Below are 20,912 nucleotides of genomic sequence, written 5' to 3'. Positions count from 1 at the left end.
TGAGGGTACACTCCTACACACTATTCTATTTTATTTCTCTTCCTCTTTTTTTGTTTAAAGTTCTTATAGTTTATGTAGGAAATATTTATTTTAATGCTGTTACTGTTCTTGAAATATTTTATTTATCCTAGTTTCCTTTCCTCACTGGGCTATTTTCCCTGTTGGAGCCCCTGGATTTATAACATCCTGCTTTTCCAACTAGGGTTGTAGCTTAGCAAGTAATAATAATGATAACTAGCGGAACCCGTGTAAATTACACGAAATTATATTTTCAATACTAATTATCTTGTTCCTAACCTATACATGTTTGAATAAATTGTGATAAGGTTTTACTTGTATATTCAATTTAAAAAATGAGCAATACATGAGTTGGGAAAACTATATAAGATGTACTTTGGTTAAGTAATCAAAGTCTAATGTGAATTTGTAAGAGTATACCATGAAATTATTTCCGTTTTCTTCAAAGCTTGAATTTATAAGAGTATACCATGAAATTATTTCTGTTTTCTTTAAAGCGTGAATTTGTAAGAGTATACCATGAAATTATTTCCGTTTTCTTTAAAGCGTGAATTTGTAAAAGTATACCATGAAATTATTTCCATTTTCTTTAAAGCGTGAATTTGTAAGAGTATACCATGAAATTATTTCCTGTTTTCTTTGAAGAGTGAATTTGTAAGAGTATACCATGAAATTATTTCCTGTTTTCTTTGAAGAGTGAATTTGTAGGAGTATACCATGAAATTATTTCCGTTTTCTTTAAAGCGTGAATTTGTAAGAGTATACCATGAAATTATTTCTGTTTTCTTTAAAGCGTGAATTTTTAAGAGTATACCATGAAATTATTTCTGTTTTCTTTAAAGCGTGACATATAAAATAAATAACACACACGCTATCGTATTAATATATTGATAATAATATGGAAATCTCAGGTTTGTATATTGACGTTGAGCAGTTACTTTCTTTTGTTAAAACGCCAATTACCTCTAAATTTCTCCATTTCAGGTCTTATACAACAATTACCTCATGATAAGAATAGACAGCTACGAGTCGGACAATACGTGTTCAGACTGGTTCTGTTACCACGCCACTTCTCCGTGTATATTTCCCGCCGGCTTTTGCGAAATGAACAGCATAACCCTAACGCCGCCGAGAGGCTACGAAGGCCAGTTTTCCTGGTACAACTACCTTACAAAAACACAAGCAAGAGCAGCCCCACCTGCTCTGTTCAATAGAGTAAGCAGGTTTATTTGCTTCGTGAATTTCCTATATGATTTTGTGCATGTCCTTATGTGTATACATTGTATCCTTCAGTATAATTTGAAGGAGGGTTGACTTACTGTTAACCCTTTTACCCCCTAAGGACGTACTGGTACGTTTCACAAAACTCATCCCTTTACCCCCAATGGACGTACTGGTACGTTTCACAAAACTCATCCCTTTACCCCCATGGACGTACTGGTACGTTTCATAAAACACATCCCTTTACCCCCCATGGACGTACCGGTACGTCCTTGCAAAAAGCTGCTATTTAAATTTTTTTTTGCATATTTTTGATAATTTTTTTAGAAACTTTAGGCATTTTCCAAGAGAATGAGACCAACCTGACCTCTCTATGACAAAATTTAAAGCTGTTAGAGCAATTTTAAAAAAAATATACTGCAAAATGTGCTTTAAAAAAAATAATCCCTGGGGGTTAAGGGTTGGAAAGTTCCAAATAGCCTTGGGGGTAAAAGGGTTAATGAAGCCTCCACATGTATGGGTGATTGGAGAGACGAGGTTCAAACATCAAATCTTGTGAAATAACCCAAAAACGTTATCTAAGTAGAACTACAGTATATTATTTTTTTCCTTGTAATCAATTTACTTATTCGGGTTTCAAGTTTGCTAAATTATTTTTCAGTCCTTCATGTTTTTTCAGATTATTTTTCTACCTTTAGTTTTGCCAAATTATTATTAACATTATTTTATTTTAATTTAACAGGAAGTCTCAAATCCCGGCTTCGAGGAAGGCATGGCGCTCGAATCGGCCGATCTGATGGATCCCAGACTTGTCTGCGTGGCGAACGTGAAGCAGGTCAAAGGGAGGCTATTAAAGATCCACTTCGATGGGTGGGAAAGTGACTTTGACCAGTGGATCGACTGCCAGTCGCCCGACATCTATCCGGTCGGGTGGTGTGACATGTCCGGGTACAGATTGGAGGGACCTAAATCAGAAGGTGAGAGTCTCGGTAAAAGTCCCTTCGTGACCGGATGTGATTGGTTTGTATGACCTCGCGAGTTTCGTAGTGTTTTTTAGTAAATAAAAAGCGGGAAATCGTGCAGCTAGCGTGCCTATGTTGTTAATCTACAGTACTGTACTACTGAGTAATGTGGCTTGACTCATTAAGTTCGTAAGTCTCCTCTTTTTGATAGTACGGAGTACTAATGCTAGACGTTTTGTTCGTCAGCACTCAAATGTTTTTTTTTTACTTTACTGTATGTCGTTGTCAAATACGACGAGCAAAGCAGTAAAATACATCCGTAGTCTTAGGAACATTTTGGGCAAATGGGTGTGCGTAGTTATTGAGAAAGAGAATTGAAATATAATACTCTCGGTAACAGCTTTTAAGACGTAAGTCTCAAGTCTTGAAACTTGAATGTCACATTTGTCACACTTAAGTCTTAAGTCTCAAGTCTTAAAACTTGAATATGTCACATTTGTCCTGTATACTTATTTCATGATAAACTAATGCCCATTGCGAAGACAGCGTTATTTATGACATTCTGTAATTCTCTTAAGATTCCTTTAAGCGCTCGAGTAGGAAACTGATCGGGGAACAAAACAATTAACGGCTTAGCGGGCAAGTCCAAAACAGAAGGATGACCCTGGAGGGCGCGCGTAGTAGGTGTCGGTGGGGTAGTCCAACTGTGTTCTCTAGGGCCTGTCACGGCCCTCCCCTTTGATGAAGGGATTATCTAAATGTAAGACAGCCTGTGAATAGTGGTTTTCACACGACACCCACAAGGTGATCGCGCGAGGGTAGTAACCTCTGCATTCCATGCTTTGATCTTTCTCTAGTATATTTGGAAGATTTATATTAGAAAAGTGTAAGAAGGACCCTATTCACCGGGCGTCACAGGTCTCTTCCCAGAAATAGATTTTTCCTTCGTCAAAATCCCTTTATTGGAGGCTGGAAATCCTCACCTTTGCTACGAGAAACTGGTTGATTAGATCTTTCCGTGCTGGTATCATTTTGCAAATAGTAAAATCGCAAATGCGATATCACAGTCTTCTTTATTATGTTGCTTGTTACATTTATGATTGTTGGGTTCTACAAGTATCTATGGCTGTTTTGCACCAGCCTTGTGTTTACGATACCCTGGAATGTTATGTTATGCATGTATAGTATTTAATTTATGTAATGTTTGTGATATTTGCTGTTTTTGTGTAAGACCTACTCCACTTTTATTTGCCTTTCGGTATTTAGTCGAGCGAAAATATATCAATTTCACATCCTTTTCGTCTCATCTCTCGGGAATGTTTATGCACGCTTCAGTTCGTAGTATTGACATTCACACTTGGTTCCGGTGTGATCGTTTGAGTAGGGGTTTAACCATATCATAGATTAGCATAGGTTTTGTTCTAGCATGATGCATGAAAGCTTAGAGGATAGAGGGATATTGAACAGTCAAAGACTTCAAGGTCTAAAGACATCATAGTACTGGCACACAATGTCCTAGAGATTGATCTCTGACCATAGGATTTCTCCACTCAAATTAGGACCTGGAGTGATCAGACAGTGGCTGCTGATGACTTACAGGGAGAATACTGTTGGAGTTACATACATACATACATATACCAAGGCACTTCCCCCAATTTTGGGGGGTTGCCGACATCAACAAATGAAACAAAAACGAAAAAGGGGACCTCTACTCTCTACGTTCCTCCCAGCCTAACAAGGGACTCAACTGAGTTCAGCTGGTACTGCTAGGGTGCCACAGCCCACCCTCCCCCTGTTGGAGTTAAACTGGAATAGTGGATTCCATGGTCACGGCGATCCCATTTGCGGGAGAGAACCGAGTAGAACCGGTGCTTACTTTAATGTGATAATACGTTCACTGCTCTCTACTTATCACCGCCTTCAACGTGCTATTAACGTTTATGAATTTAAACGCCCGTGACAAGATATCATCCCTGTAATGATATGTTTTCTGTTGTATTTGGCGACGTTTTCAGCACTGACGATGTAAATGATAAGTAATAAGCTGCCTGTTTTAATGTGTTTTAAGTCTGAAATTTGACACTAAAAGGTTCAAATTCTCTTAAGTACGCTTCAAGTGTTTTCATAAAAATTCAAACTTTTGCTTTTTTTTTTCACAATGAGATTGCCAAGTTGAATAATCACTAGAAAAAGAGGGCTTGAATATTGATAACCCATTGGACAAGGAAAGCTCTCGTTCTGATTTCTTCCAGCGATAAGGATATCGAAATAGCCGATTTACTTTCTGATACCGAGCGATATCTTTTCATTGCCCAGTGACTGGATGACGAGAGGTAGAGAAAGAGAATGAGGTCCCTTCGAATTTGTTGCTGATCACGGTGGGGAAATTTAAAGTAGAAAATAGATAGGGTGACGGTACAATAGCATTGGTGTCATCTATGGGGACGCTTAACTGGTTAAAGGTACCCATTAATACAGAGTAGAAAGATATGTAAGTAAACATACATACATATACCAAGGCACTTCCCCCAATTTTGGGGGTTAGCCGACATCAACAAATGAAACAAAACATAAAAGGGGACCTCTACTATCTACGTTCTTCCCAGCCAACACTAAGTGAAAACTTCAAAATAAAATGAAACACCAAATTATACACCAAATAAGCAAGGTTTGAGGCCGCTAGGATTCCCGTGACGTCAAATGTCATCCCTAAAAATATTGTTGGCTAACTACGTGTTGGTTCGGCCCACTTGTTTTTGTTATTTTTTGTTGGCTACAGTAAGCGGTTGGTGTGTGACTTGCTATACCAATTTTTTGTTGCATCCATAAAATTATTTTGGGAGTTAGAAGCTTACCTTAATACATACATACATATACCAAGGCACTTCCCCCAATTTTGGCAGGTAGCCGACATCAACAAATGAAACAAAAACAAAAAAGGGGACCTCTACTCTCTACGTTCCTCCCAGCCTAACAAGGGACTCAACCGAGTTCAGCTGGTACTGCTAGGGTGCCACAGCCCACCCTCCCACATTATCCACCACAGATGAAGCTTCATAATGCTGAATCCCCTACTGCTGCTACCTCCGCGGTCATCTAAGGCATCGGAGGAAGCAGCAGGGCCTACCGGAACTGCGTCACAATCGCTCGCCATTCATTCCTATTTCTAGCACGCTCTCTTGCCTCTCTCACATCTATCCTCCTATCACCCAGAGCTTCCTTCACTCCATCTTACCTTAATAACCACATAAAACAATTATGGTTTGAAACAGAGAATAGATGTATGGTAGAAAACTGACTAATCAGTAATGTCACTCAGTTATGTGCTCCCAAGTTTCTTGGAGAGGCAGGAAGCACATACAGTACTTCAATTTGACCTCTTTATCCTGAGTAATGTGTAATATGTATTCTGTATTACATTTTATGTACTGTAATAACAATTAACTTCAGGAAGCATACTGAAAAGAGGGATACATATAAGGATTTATTCCCGCAATCAACAGCCATACTTCAGGTTATAAGTAGAAAGATTAAGGGGGCAAAGCCGACACCCTTCGCAGAGAAAGGAGATTGATCTACTGAAATAAATATATATTAGCTAAACAGCCTAAGTTCTAAAGGTTGTGTTAAATGTAACATGAAAATTTGAGTATGGAAAAGGTGCTGGACAGGTAAGTGCTAAGAAAAATGAGACGGGTTCAAGTGAAGTTCAAATGACTTTGCAAAAAAAACATTGGTAACATTGTGTGCCACGCAATGGTGAATTTGTATATTCGTATGGCTCCTTTTGAAGGGCTGGAATCACGAGACTGGATAAGGTTAGGAATGACTTGGTAAGGGGAACGACAAAGGTTACAGAGGTGTCAAAGAAAATCCAAGAAAAGAGACTCCACTGGTTTGGGCAAGTAATGAGAGACCAGGAATATGTTTGGAGGAGGTTGTTGGAGATTGAAGTTCCAAGTTGGAGGAGGAGAGGGAGATGGAAGTGAAGGTGAATGGAGTTTGTAACAGCAGATATGGAGGAGAAAGATCTCCAGGTAGGAGGAGGAGGAAGGGGAGACCAAAAAGAAGGTGGATGGAGTGTGTAACAGCAGATATGGAGGAGAAAGATCTCCAGGTAGGAGAAGGAGGAGGGGGAGATAGAAGAGAAGGTGGATGGAGTGTGTAATAGCAGATATGGAGGAGAGAGATCTCACGGTGGAGGACATCGGAGACAAGAAATTGGAAATGGCTTTCTAGAAATAGCGACCATGAATAGCGGGGAAAGCTTTAGTCAAAGAAGTGTGGTTCCTCTTGGTCTGAAGTTATTCCCACTAAAGTTAAATCCTCAGGTTTTGTTTTTAGAATGACTTAGCTCGGGTTGATATGTGACGTCGCGTCCAGCTAGATAATTACGTGATGCATCGACCCATTTATCAGCGTAGGTCTTTACAAAGTGATGATTATTTGCCCAAAACAATGTCAGAAATGTTGGTCTTTTACAAACAATGTTGTGACATGATTTTAGAAATGTTGGTGTTTTATCTCGCTGACACTTTCCTTCTGTTTTCCCTGCATTGTAAGTACTGCATTCATTCTCTTGAATCTTCATTTTCATTATTTATAGTTTCCTTGACCTTTTATAGAGAATAGAATATGATTTTTTTATTATTATTTCACCTTGCAATTATATTTCGTCAATGCAAATGCTCATAGTTCATAGAAAAAAAAAAGTCGAGGCGAACCGAAATTTACTTCTACGATGGCATGCATTTCCCGTGGAACTCTCTCTCTCTCTCCCTTGCATATTGGTTACATCTAATGTTTTGATTTTAATATTTGAAGAACTATGACCATAGTAAAAACACGTACCGTATATTTCCGCGTATAAGACGACCCTGTATTCCAAAATTTAACCATTAAAAATGGGGGGTCGTCTTATACAACCGTTATAAAAATCACACCTTGAATTCTAAGTCTGGTTTATCAGTAGGTTAGCCTAGGTTGAGGTGCGATAACCACTGATACACATGAAATGATTTACGTTAATATATAAATGTATAATGAAAGTAATATCATCATCTTTACATAACCTAAATTTCATAAGATATCTGGTGTTGCAAAAGCTAGCCTAGGCTATACACGGATGGTTTTATGATTGAGCAGTCGTCTTATACTACCGATATGAGATAAATTCATAAAAATTTGCTCAAATTTTGTACCTCGTCTTATATGAAGGTCGCCTTATACGCGGAAATATACGGTATGTTACTTGTGCTTTGTTTATTTATTTTGCTTTTTTATTTACCCTTGTGTTTTTTCTTCCTCCTTCAGTCATAACTTCACTTGCTCCCAAGAGAAAGGTCAAAGGAGTCGGCAAGTTTGGGAGGAGTGGGAAAAGGGGTCGGCCCGCCCTTAAGAAGGCGGGGAAGGGCCTCGGAGGAGTTCCTGTCACGACGCCCACGTCTGCGGCACCGGCCGTCAGCCAAAAGCGGAGGGGGAGGCCGCCCAAAGATAGAAGTCTGTATGGAAATGTCGGTTATGCCGATCCACATATGCAGCAACAAACTAAAACTGGTAATGATACGCAAGTTTTTTTTTTCCTAGACTACTTGGAAGTACTCAGGCTTCTCTATACTCCTTTGAGAATAGTGTCGCTTGATTTGTCTACCAGCTATTATGATATCTTTATATGATTCTTTCAGTCGAGAAACATGCCAAGCGCCATTTTTAAAAAGTGTCAGAAATTGCGATTGAAACTTGCCAATTTTCAATCGCGAATTACTCGGTAAATACAATAGTTAGGAGTTTCATATTTGTTATAAATAGGAGTAAATTTTATGCAGAACACAGTTAACCTAAAATATTTTCAATACGATGCACAGTTTTTTGGGGTTGAAAATTGGCAATTTTCAATCGCGATTTTTGACACTTTTTAAAAATGGCACTTGGCATGTTTCTCGACTGAAAGACTCATATAAACTTGAAATTAAAAGTTCAATGCTACTTGAAATTAAAAGTTCAAGAGCTTACACTGATACGTTAGGTCATCCACGATCTTGAAAGAAATGAACTCTTGTGACATTGCAAGGTATGTATGGTAGATGCTTTCATCAAAAAAGGCATTTCCATCTTTACAATAGTTTATTAATAGTCGGTTATAAAATTTGCAATGAAAGCTTTCGGTATATCAGTCAAAGGTTACTAATGAACTGCACAGGTGATAGAATATTCAATACCCGTCCCTCCTCACTTGGACGAACAACTCTTTCTAATACTTTGTCATCATTCTGTAAATATACAGTACTTCATTTTGTAAGAAATAATATAAAGGTTTTTACCCAGCCGTTTGTGAAATTTAAGAGCTTATAAAATATCTTTTATTAATACTCAGTAAAGGTACAGATAAAATAGAAAATTTAAAGCAAACTCTTCTATCAGTACCTAGGTTTTGTAACAGTATGTGAATGTATGGTATGCTTTCGACACTGCGATATGATAAAGGATAGCTCTGAACAAATGAGAAAAAGACGGAAAGGGAATATGTTGCTAAGGACTTTAGGGAAAATTTTCAATGAGGAAAGGAAATAAGGAAAAACTACAAGAGAAGTTTAAGAACAGTAACATTAAAATAAATATTTCACATATAAACTATAAAGACTTGAAAATAACAAGAGGAAGGGAAACAAGATAGGATTGTGTGCTCGAGTTCCAGTACGAATATATTTTTTTATAACTAATCTTCGTATTAGTAGTTTGGTTACATGCGAACAAGTGCCTGATGAGTTGCTGGGCTTGTTAGTCTGTGGTGGATATATTGTCTTGTGGACAATTATATATAACTTCCCTGACTATTTTATTTTGAAGTTCTTGCACTGTATTCCAATGATTCTAAGTCTTACTTTTGTATTTGAACTTCTTGTTTTGCTTGTTTTTTTTTTTAAGTGTTGTTCCAGGCTTTTGGCTATATAGGCAATTTTTTGTATTTTGTATTATATGTCTGCTGTAATGCAAGAAATATGCTTATTTAACTGTTTGCTAGATTTCGCTGTATCCTGCCGCTTTTTTTATATGTGAATACAGTATTGTATTTTAATATATTCTTTTGCAGTCTACATTTAAGCATTTTGATGTCGGCTCTATGTGCATGTTTTATATATAGTGGTCCTTCTGCTTTTTAATGTTGGCATAGCATTGTACTATTTGGTTTTGCTATTATTTTACAGGATTCTCTTACCTTTGATGCCTCAGTGAATGTGTAAAATGTTTTCAGATGAGGCCTGACGTTTATTCGTGTCAACTCATCGATTTTAGATAACTCACTCAAGTATCAGGTAGCTAAGGCTTGAAGACATTGAGCTTGCTCGATGTTACCTGCACGCACGTGAAAGATGTAATGGGTCAAAATTGTTCTCGCAGACTTTTCTGTTTAGCGTTGCGGCCTTTTGATCAAGTTCCTTTGCTGTATGTTTATCAAGAACTAATTTTTTGGACCAGCCTGGTCTTAGTTATGAACGTAAAGTCGGCCTTCTTTGCGCTGTTATCCCTACATTTAGGGGTTGTTACCTGATGCGTCCTCTCCAATGCCTTCTATCAAAAGGGTCGTCTTCCAACAAACCTCTTCTCAATAAACGGTTACCTCTCCAGTGCCTTCTATCAAAGGCGTCGTCTTCCACCAAACCTCTGCTCTCAATATCATCCTTCTCATTATCTCGCCATCTAATCATTCCGCCTCTCACTCGATCTCCCCCTCCCCTAACAGGTTCCTCCCGAGCTCTCCTCACTCCCTCCCCACCATCCATCCTCAAAACGTGTCCGCACCACTTCAGTCGTGACGCTCTCATCACCTCTGTAATCTTCACTATGCCTGCCATTTTTCTTATTTCTTAATTTTCTAATCTTTCAGGTATTCTCTTTTTCATTCTCTCAGGCTTCTGCTTCCTCTTATCCTCTTTAGAGATCACATTTCTGATCCATACATAAACGCTGGTCTTATTACTGTGCCATATATCTTGACTTTTAGCTTGATTGGCAATTTCTTGACGCACACTAGACTTTATATGCAAGAATCTAAAAGCAATGGTCTGGTTAGATTCTAAGTTATGATAGTAATGACTAATTCAGTGGTCGATTCTCCGAGCCTCACGTGTTGAGGTCCCTCCTCAGCGTCGTATCCAATCCATGTGAAATGTCAGGTATGTGATTGATGAATACCTTAGGGTCCCGGTTCAATGCTCCTTATCTACGCTGGGATTTTCTCGGCCCGTCCGAAGACCAAAAATTTACATACATACATACATATACCAAGGCACTTCCCCAAATTTTGGGGGGTAGCCGACATCAGCATATGAAACAAAACAAAAAAAGGGGACCTCTACTCTCTACGTTCCTCCCAGCCTGACAAGGGACTCAACCGAGTTCAGCTGGTACTGCTAGGGGTGCCACAGGCCACCCTCCCCCGTTATCCACCACAGATGAAGCTTCATAACGCTGAATCCCCTACTGCTCCTACCTCCGCGGTCTTCCAAGGCACCGGAGGAAGCAGCAGGGCCTACCGGAACTGCGTCACAATCACACGCCATTCATTCCTATTTCTAGCACGCTCTCTTGCCTCGCTCACATCTATCCTCCTATCACCCAGAGCTTTCTTCACTCCATCCATCCACCCAAACCTTGGCCTTCCTCTTGTACTTCTCCCATCAACTCTTGCATTTATCACCTTCTAAAGCATATAGAAATGATGGGTTTGTTTGTAAGAGAAATAATTTATTTTAAAAAGATTCCAAGTATATGCTGAAAGGGTAAGATTTCTGCAACAGCCGGAGGCTAATAGAGGAATGCATCATAGGACATCTCAGAACATGTGGAGTTTAATTTCAATATCTGAAATGAATTTGGATAAATTTAGTCAAGTCAAGAAGAAATGTATGTTGTTCCAACACAGACTTACCTCGAAACACTTTCTTAGGAGTTACTGGAACCTCCTCTCAAACGACCAGAGTTTTGTGTAGTTTACCCTACTCCCATTTTCTATAGTGGTAGACCTAGCGGAGGAATACGTGCCCTGAGGGCAATACCAAGGTAGGCCACATGTTTACCAGGTCGCAGGTCAAGAAGAAATGTATGTATAGCAATACTTTATAAGTTTCTTTAATACATTTGTGTTTACCAAAATAATGAAGTGTTTAGTAAAGGTGAATTCTTTACAAAACAATGGTACAGTAAGCCCTAATTTTTATATTAAACTTTTTCCCTTTTGGGAAAGAGCCTCTTCAAAAAATGATATTCTTTAACAGAAATTTCAAAGTCCAAGATGGTACAGTATGCCCTGATTTTATTAGACTTTTTTTTTTCCCTTCTGGGAATTAGCCTCTTCTAAAAATAATATTCTTTTACAGAAATTTCAAAGTCCAAGATGTTGGTATAGTATGCCCTGATATTTTACTTTTGGAGGAAACCAGAAGACATTATGAGGCTTCAGGGAAGAGATAGCTATCCTATTTTATTTGACTAGTTTTTTTTTTTTCCTTCTGGGAATTAGCCTCTTCTAAAAGCAATATTCTCTTCCAGATATTTCAGAGTCCGTAGAGGAAGAAAACTTGGACGTAGGGAGAGGACGCCGTGGGTTCAACAAGAAAGACGCGAGGCGGTCCTCCCCCCGCGGATCTTCCACCACCACGTCTAGTATCGCGAAGACGCTTCCCGTCAGAACGACCAGAGCTAAGACCCTACCGAGCCAAGACAGTCTTTCCGACGAGGAAGACGCTTCGGGTCAGTTTTGCTCTTGTTGGTTATTTTTTACTCCATCTCGGTTTTGATTCTGTCGTTGATATTTTAGATGTTGGTGTAGATCAGTGGTTCTTAAACTTTTTTGCCTTGCGCCCCCCTTCTGCATTAACCCTTTTACCCCCAAAGGACGTACTGGTACGTTTCACAAAACCCATCCCTTTACCCCCATGGACGTACCGGTACGTCCTTGCAAAAAAATGCTATAAAAAATTTTTTTTTCATATTTTTGATATTTTTTTGAAAAAATTCAGGTATTTTCCAAGAGAATGAGACCAATCTGACCTCTCTATGACAAAAATTAAGGCTGTTAGAGCAATTTAAAAAAAATATACTGCAAAATGTGCTGGGAAAAAAATAACCCCCTGGGGGTTAAGGGTTGGAAATTTCCAAAGAGCCTGGGGGTAAAAGGGTTAAGCATAGATCCCATGCCCCCTCCTCCCCACCCTTGAAATTTCTGCCAAAGTAGAAAGTAGTATTTCAATAAAATAAACATTGTTCATAGAAAATGGGTAAAATAAATATATTATGATGAAACAAAATTTTATCATGATCTTTTTTCAAACTGTTTTAGCATTCTACAATTATTACATTGATAGAAAATACTGGAAAAAATACAAATTACTGCAAAGATAAACATAATTTTTACTCTTAATACAATCATTCATGGATCATGACCACACCAAAAAATATTACACATCCTCCTTAGTCATTGATTTATCCATATTTATGTAGTATCGTAAAACAAAAGACATAATTACTACATTTTTATTTTCATTGTTACTACTTGACCCCGGGGTCGCCTCGGGGCACGTACCACACTGCCAGAGGTTGACCCCGTAGAAAACGGGAAGAGGGAGATAAACTATACTAAAAGTTGGTCGGTTAGGTAGAGTTAACCAGTAACTCCTAAGAAGGTAGTTCTAGGTAAGTATGTTAGGAAAAATACAAATTACTTCAAAATTTGTGATATTTTTATTTTCATTGTTACTACTTGCAACCCCCTTGAAAGCTCTTGGCGCGCCCCCCAGTTTAAGAATCACTGGTGTGATTCTCTTGTTGGGTAGTTATTTGTAATTGGTCTTATTTACTAACTTTTATATCTTTAATTAACTCTGGTGATCTAGGTCATGACAAAGGAATAAAGATAGGAACTTAAAATTGCATTTGAAACCTGAATGAATTTATAATACAACAGTTATGTTTGTCATAAATTGATGTCACCCAAGTATCATTATATCTTCAGGGGATTAAATTATTTTCAAATGTGTGGATGTATGCAGATATAAGTAAAAGTTTAGAATATTTTAATCATATTTCTGAACTTTTAACAACTCGAATATTTATGAGAGCGAGGAATGGGCTCGTTTGCAGTATCAAGAGGCCAGGCGCTTCATCCAATCTATAGATATCATTCCCTAAGCTTATTGAAGATAGCAAAAGAAAGTGGGATTAGTTTGATGGCAAATTCTTTTTCTACAGATGAAACCTCGTCGGGTGTTGCTTCCTTGGACGGCAACGACAGTTCGAGAGAGCCGTGGGACCTCGATGCCGATTCCTCCAACCCTGCTTCGGCCAGTCTGCCATCGCTTCCGCAGCTTCCAAACCAAGAGGTTCCAGACCCCAGTGAGTTGGAGTCCTCCTGCTTAGGGGATATCAAGGTTCAGGAATTCACCGACCTAGAAATCCAGTCGACGTTACTAAACGACGACAGGATAGGAGAATCGCCTTCCCTCACGGAGTTGGAAGAGGACGTCATCAAGAACGAAGACGATTTGCTGGCCAGTTCCTACGTCGAAAATGAGCTCCCGTTATCGGAGGACAGGTGCGAAGACATCAGTTTAGAGTCGAGCGAAAGCAACTCGACGGCCGGAACGTCCAATCCTCTGCCGGCAGCGGAAGTCGCCCCTCTGTCCACGGTGGAGAACGGCATGTTCAAACAAGCAATAAGTACCTCGCAGTCCTCTGTAGTGTCATCCACGGCTGTCTCCAGCGAAATGTTTATTCCTAGGTTAATCGATGGACCGGTCAAAGACGGGTCGAAAGTCCAGCCCAAACTGTGGACTCCGCACGACGTAGCGGAGTTTTTGAGGACCAACGACTGCGGTGCATATTGCGACAACTTCATTATGCAAGTAGGTATTGTGGTTTGCCGCAAGAGGTGACCTCTGAAATTTTGCAGTACCTTAGACTTTAGTTGATAAGAAGGTCCTCTAGACTTTAGTTGATAAGAAGGTCCTCTAGACTTTAGTAACATATGTAATAACCTGATATTTATTTCATGTGAAACAGAACTATTTGTTGAGTTTTGTAGTTAGAAATCGTTGGTATGGGAGTCAGCTTAGGCTTACCCTAGACTAAAATTTAATAAAATTTGTCTTACAAACAGCATTTTGGAACCTATTAAGTTTGTAAGTCGAGGACCCTTGTATATAAATATGGTATAAGTCTTCTTCCCAGCTGGTTCCCAATTTTATATGGGGTCGCCGTTGCGGATGAGCCGTTTCCATCTTTTTCTATTCTGCGCCTCATCAATCCCCTTCTCCTGTAAGTCTCCTCTCACACAGTCCCTCCATCTCTTTCTTGGTCTCCCTCTTCTTCTTCTTCCCTGAACCTCCATTTTCATAGTATGTCTCCCAACGTGGTCCTCATCTCTCCTCATCAAGTATCCTTACCATCTCAGCCTCCCTTCCTGCACTTTCTTTGATATTTCCACCACCTTTGTCGACCCCCTTATGTAGTCATTTTTTATCCGATCTTCTCTTGTCACCCCAGACATCCACCTAAGCATTCTCATATAAGTAATGATTATTATACCACGGATTCCATATATATAATAATCGATATATGGAATTGTTTTTTAAAATGCTGCCTAATCCAAGTTATGTAAATACTACTACTTCTTCTTTGTCTGCATCTTTTCCCACTTCTATGTGAGGTCGATGTTTCTGGCCAGCTTTCTTCATCTACTTCCATCCCACACCTCATCACCGGTTAATCCCTTTGATCGAAGGTCATCCTTGATACAGTCCATCCACCTTCGCTTTGGTCTCCCTTCCTTCTCGTTCCCTATACCTCCATTTCCATCACTCTCCCAATATACTGTTCATCTCTTCTCATGACATGACCATACCATCTCAGTCTACTTTCTTAGATTATGTAAATACTACTACTTCTTCTTTGTCTGCATCTTTTCCCATTTCTATGTGGGGTCGATGTTTCTGGCCAGCTTTCTCCATCTACTTCCATCCCACACCTCATCACCGGTTAATCCGTTTGATCGAAGGTCACCCTTGATACAGTCCACCCACCTTCGCTTTGGTCTCCCTCTCCTTCTCGTTCCCTGGACCTCCATTTCCATCACTCTCCTCCCAATGTACTGTTCATCTCTTCTCATGACATGACCATACTACCTCAGTCTACATTCTTAAATTATGTAAATACTTCTTCTTCCTCTTTGTCTACATCTTTTCCCACTTCTATGTAGGGTCGATATTTTTGGCCAGCGTTCTCCATCTACCTCTGTCCCACGCCTCATCACCGGTTAATCCCTTTGATACAGTCCACCCACCTTCGCTTTGGTTGGTCTCCCTCAACTTCTCGTTCCCTGTACCTCCATTTCCATCAGTCTCCTCCCAATATACTGTTCATCTCCTCTCATGACATGACCATACCACCTCAGTCTACTTTCTTAAATTATGTAAATACTATTTATGAGTGATGTCTCACAGGTTGTAGATACAGGAGAGGGGGTTCCCAGCCCCCTCGTCCCGTCCCTTTTAGTCGCCTCTTACGACACGCAGGGATAACGTTGGCGCTATTCTAATTTTTATATGCCCCCTTTTTTGTTTTGTTTCATATGTTGATGTCGGCTACCCCCCAATATTGGGGGAAGTGCCTTGGTATATGTATATATGTACTATTTATAATTTTTTTTTTTTTTTTTGCAGAACATTGCCGGTTCAAAGTTACTAACTCTAACCCAGAACGAAGTCATGGGTCTAACCGGCATGAAAGTAGGGCCGTCACTCAAAATCCACGACTTGGTGCAACAGCTGCTGGCCCTCGTCAACCCAGCGCAAGCTCGCTACCAAGCGACCCTCATGAAGAGAGGGCTCTCCTTCACGTGAAGTTGAAAGAGAAAAGAGAGGCCATTGAATGTCCGAGGGATAGCACGTTTGAAGGTTCTTGTCAGTGCATAGACACCTTTTATGATACTAATAGTAGCCTACCTTTGTCAGGGTTTACAAGCCTTTAGCCACTTTACAATAGCCAGTGCTACAACGCCAGCTCCGAGTTGTAGCCATTTTACAATAGCCAGTGCTACAACGCCACCTCCGAGTTTAAATTCCTCCGAACAACTCTCCTCGAGCCTCGAGACATATTTTGGTACCGCTGATGAATTTAAGTAACTGCTGCAAAAAGCATTGTGCTCCACATAGCTAGTGATTTTGTACATAAAAATTTTTATTTATTGCAAACAAATATGATCAGCCTTAATCATGAATCCTTTTTTATACCTCATCTTTGTGCAGTTGTATAATTTGTATATAATACGAAATTTTAAGGACCGCAGGTGACACAGTCATCTACTCCCACCTTCTTAGATGAAGTAGTTGAAAAGGCTAAAGGTTGATGATCATTTGTAGAGGCTCCTTGGCCACTTCTCCCGAGAGAGAGATGCCTCGGCGCGTGGAGAATGATGTCTCGATGAAAGTCATGATAGATTTTAGAAAAGACTGCTAGTGATTGCGGTCGCTTGTTTTGTCATTAAACAGTTTGTGATAGATCGTAATGTGACTCGGATATTTATGGGAGCCCGCGGCACATGCCGGAGCGAGTGGGGCTAGAACAGTCAAGAGAGAAATACCACACAAGTGTCGCATTACAGGTAATGTGCTGTATATATATGTGTAGGAGACTCCTTATATTGCTATCAATATAATTTTAGGCTGCTGCTGTAATACCAATTGTGGATTTCTGTCGTTGCAAACTCGCCTCTCCCCATCCGAGGAACGTCCGAATGGTTAACACCCGGCATCAGGCATCAGTTTTAACTGCGATTGGAGTCTGGGGGAGGCGACAAACGGCACGTACGGTATACGGTACGGAGTGCTCAGTGACGGAAATTATCGGGAGAAGCACTGTACGTTGATTGTGGGGTAGACATTTGCACTCCCGTGTAAAGCGATTGTATGCAAGCATTTCTCTGCAACTATGCATAAAACTAAATTATATATATATATAAATATATATTAATATTTTTCTTTGCCATATACTGTCTTAAGTAGTAATAGAAGTATGAAGCAGTATTAAGAACGTACCAAAAATTGAAGACGATAGCATAAGCTATGTCTCTTCAGATACTGTTACTATGGGGATGCCCCATTGAACGTTTGCAGTAACGTAGTGTGGAGCTAAGTAATACATCCATGTGTGTGAATTAGAATGATTCTGTAATATATATAAAGATAGGATTTATGTGGTGGACAGACAAAATTGATGACCTATTAAGCAGGGATAGTAAGTACGGCTTTGGATATTCAAAAAGCAGATTAGTTTACGAAATCTTGTACTCAGTGCTCAAGCCTCAGTGAAGTCGACGCAGGATATTTTTCGATGTGCCGTTTTTGTTAATTTATGCAATCTCGTGGAAGCTCCCAAGAAAGGGTACATTGTGCTAAAGCATCTTTTACAAGACTGTACAAAGTTGTACTTGATTCGCTTTGTGGTAAAAAAAAGACTAGACATTTTTTTGCAGCAAGTCCACTGAGGCGTTCTGTGTTGTAGTAAGATCATTTTCTCATTCAAAAAATGTATTTTTCTTATGCTAATGAATCTTTACTTTCATTTATGAAATTTGTTATCAAGTCCCAGAGTATCTGTCCTAATTTTCGGTTTATTTATTTTGTCCAGTTTCTCAAAATTGTAGTAAAAAACATTGTAAAATTGCTGTCATTTGTTTGTGGTATTATAGCAGGCTATTCATGCTAGCAAGCCTTCTTAGATTTTATTTCTTACACTGTTCCTCGAGTATCTGTTGCAATTGGAAGTTCTTGCAGGGTTTTTTTGTTTTTTTATTCATTTCACAGTTACATACCATTACAATAGATGCACTTTAATCTCTAGAGAGAAGAGGTAGTGATATTTAAACTTGCTGGTCTGGTTAAATTGTTTAGTGACGATTGCATGATGCTGGAGTAGTTCAAAAAGGATGTCCAATGGTCTATGCCTTTGTATGATGTTTAAATACCTTTATAGTTTTTCGTTTGTTCTATAGAATTTCTAAATACATAGAGCTTTCACTAGTATCATTGAAAAAGAAAACAAAATAAGACCTGGAGTTGATGGGTGTTCAGGAGGACGGGAGAGAAATTGCCGTTTCACGTCTAACCTCGCAAAGGGTAGAGCTAACCTAGAACCCTTGTGGTGTTGATAGTGTTCCCTACATAGGCAAGCACTATTTTTGGGGTGTAAACACGGACACTCGACGGAAAGAAAACGAAAGGTTTTGTAAGTGTGCTACTAGAATGAACGGCAGAATGTTGCGATTCGTTGCCGGAAGGGAACAGAAAATGAAAGGTTTTGTAAGTGTGCTACTAGAATGAACGGCAGAATGTTGCGATTCGTTGCCGGAAGGGAACAGAAAATGAAAGGTTTTGTAAGTGTGCTACTAGAATGAACGGCAGAATGTTGCGATTCGTTGCCGGAAGGGAACAGAAAATGAAAGGTTTTGTAAGTGTGCTACTAGAATGAACAGTAGAATGTTGCGATTCGTTGCCGGAAGGGAACAGAAAATGAAAGGTTTTGTAAGTGTGCTACTAGAACGAACGGCAGAATGTTGCGATTCGTTGCCGGAAGGGAACAGTGGGAAGATCTTATCGCATGGATGTGGATGAAAAACTTGATGTTCGAGAGTTGGGAAGTAAATGGAGATCTTGAATATAGACGAGAGGAGACGAAGAACCGACGTCCGGAAGAGTATTGGCAGTACAGAGCTGTATGAATTTTAAAAAATTCCCGGTTGAAAAAATGAGGATCCAGAATTGAAGTTCGGACTTCAGGTGGAAGACTGCGAACACAGATAGATATTTTTTTTGTCTCGTCTGCCGCAAAGGGAAGAGCTTGGGTAAATGTTCGTGGCGATAATGTCTTGGTGAATTATTTCGGGAGGCGTGAAGTTATCGTAAAGTAGTTTAACTTGGCCAGACGTAAAAAGTTACCGCTAACATTTTACTGTGTTAGTAGCTTCAATTTGTGCGAGTTATTTTATTAAATTAAATGTTAGATATATGGGTTTCTATACAGTTACATTATTTGATTCTCTCTTTTTTTTTTTTTTTTTTGATATCTTAATATGTTTATTAATACCTTATGGTTGACCCTTCAAGTTTTCAAAATTTAAACCATTCAGATGGTCAGAAAGAGGAAATCTTCAAGCTTCGCATTAGAAAGAAATACATCACATAAAGCTAATGATTTTTTATAGATTTTTTATATATTCAGTTTAAAGCACTGCATCAAAAATAGACACTACTGATTAATACTTTCCGAATTTCTAAACTCAAAATGTACAGTATGTATAGGTTCACTGCTATTCCATGTCCATTTCTATAGAATCGTTCTTTAGTCCAACAAAGTCTCGCGTCTTTCCCCCTCGTGAAGAAAAGGTTTACATGCACAAAGAAAGGTCTTATTTGTTCCTTAACTGGAATACAATCCACGTTATTTATTAGGGATGGTTTCTCTTTCGACGTTGCCCATTAGTGAGAAGGGTGAAAGGTAACATTCAGTTTTGTCCCCGAGTATGGCGCCAGACACAGTCTCCAGAGGTGACGGATCCTACACAACTCTCCACTCGGTAACTGACGATCCAGATTATCTTTTATTGTACCCGGGGTAAGGTATGAGCCTCATACCTTACCCCGGGTACAGTAACGGATGATCTGGATCAAATTCTCGAGTGGAGACTTGTGTAGGATCCGTCACCTCTGGAGACTGTATCTGGCGACATACTCGGGGACGAAACTGAACATTGCCTATCACCCTTCTCATTAATGAGCGATGCCGAAAGAGAGACCATCCCTAATGAATAGCTAAGGTTTGTATCGTTAGGAAACATACAAATTATCTACAAATTTGTCATATTATGGGGTGAATTAACATCATTCTTGTCGGTGTAGAGTACAAGAAACCTCTCAATACTTTTAAAAACTTTGTAATACTTTTTACAAACTTTGTAATACTTTTAAAAACTTTGTAATACTTTTACAAACTTTGGTTCCCTTTTTGTTCAGAGTTTATCCTGGTTGATCCCACTAGACAAATTATTCAGACAGTAATCATTGGTTTCCAGTAATTTAATTTCACCAAATTTACTGATCCGTCTTATAAGGTTGGAGAATTTGTAAAAAGGTTTTCAACCTTGTCGAAAATCACATACAAAAATAAGTTAGGATTGTGGCAAATTATGTATACGGTAAAAACTACGATAATACCTGTGGCAAATATGAAAACGGTTATAATTTTGTTGTAAATCACATAAAACATTTCTTTGGTCAAATATAATTATAAAGGATACTTATCATCGGGGAAAAATATATCTATTTTTAGCAAATTTAACTCTGTGACAAATCAGTTTGTTTTATGACGTCCTTAATTTGGAAAAAGCGTAGATAATTATGGTTCATGCCAACCCCGAACGGAATGGACAGCTTAAATTCAATGGTCTTAAATTATTTAGTAATATTAAGGATTTTTTGTATTCGTGATTTTTAGGGTAAGTAGTAAGGGACACGCAGGAAACGGTTTACGAAGAATTCGTTCGGAACCTCGGACGGAAATGTGACGGCATTAAAGGAAATAGCAATTTGGAAGGAAAGGTCTCTCTCTCCCTTTTTTTTTTTTTTTTTTTTTTTTTTTTTTTTTTTTTTTTTTTTTTTTTTT

General features: G+C 39.0%; 1 protein-coding gene across 1 annotated transcript in view; it reads left to right on the top strand.

Moving 5' to 3' along the window:
• Positions 1 to 16,303, top strand: part of LOC137626506 (MBT domain-containing protein 1-like) — a 55,385-nt gene extending 39,082 nt beyond the window's left edge. Inside the window, exons 11-16 of the mRNA XM_068357543.1 lie at positions 1,003 to 1,233; positions 1,982 to 2,216; positions 7,515 to 7,757; positions 11,751 to 11,951; positions 13,449 to 14,101; positions 15,917 to 16,303. Of these exons, the coding sequence (XP_068213644.1) occupies positions 1,003 to 1,233; positions 1,982 to 2,216; positions 7,515 to 7,757; positions 11,751 to 11,951; positions 13,449 to 14,101; positions 15,917 to 16,096 (1,743 nt within the window). The 3' untranslated portion in view covers positions 16,097 to 16,303. The remainder of the gene's footprint in view (positions 1 to 1,002; positions 1,234 to 1,981; positions 2,217 to 7,514; positions 7,758 to 11,750; positions 11,952 to 13,448; positions 14,102 to 15,916) is intronic.
• The last annotated feature ends 4,609 nt before the right edge of the window (positions 16,304 to 20,912 follow it).

Source organism: Palaemon carinicauda, chromosome 34 (genome assembly GCF_036898095.1).
Source record: "Palaemon carinicauda isolate YSFRI2023 chromosome 34, ASM3689809v2, whole genome shotgun sequence".
Classification (NCBI taxonomy): Eukaryota; Metazoa; Arthropoda; class Malacostraca; order Decapoda; family Palaemonidae; genus Palaemon; species Palaemon carinicauda.
This window is presented reverse-complemented; position numbering and strand designations above follow the sequence as displayed.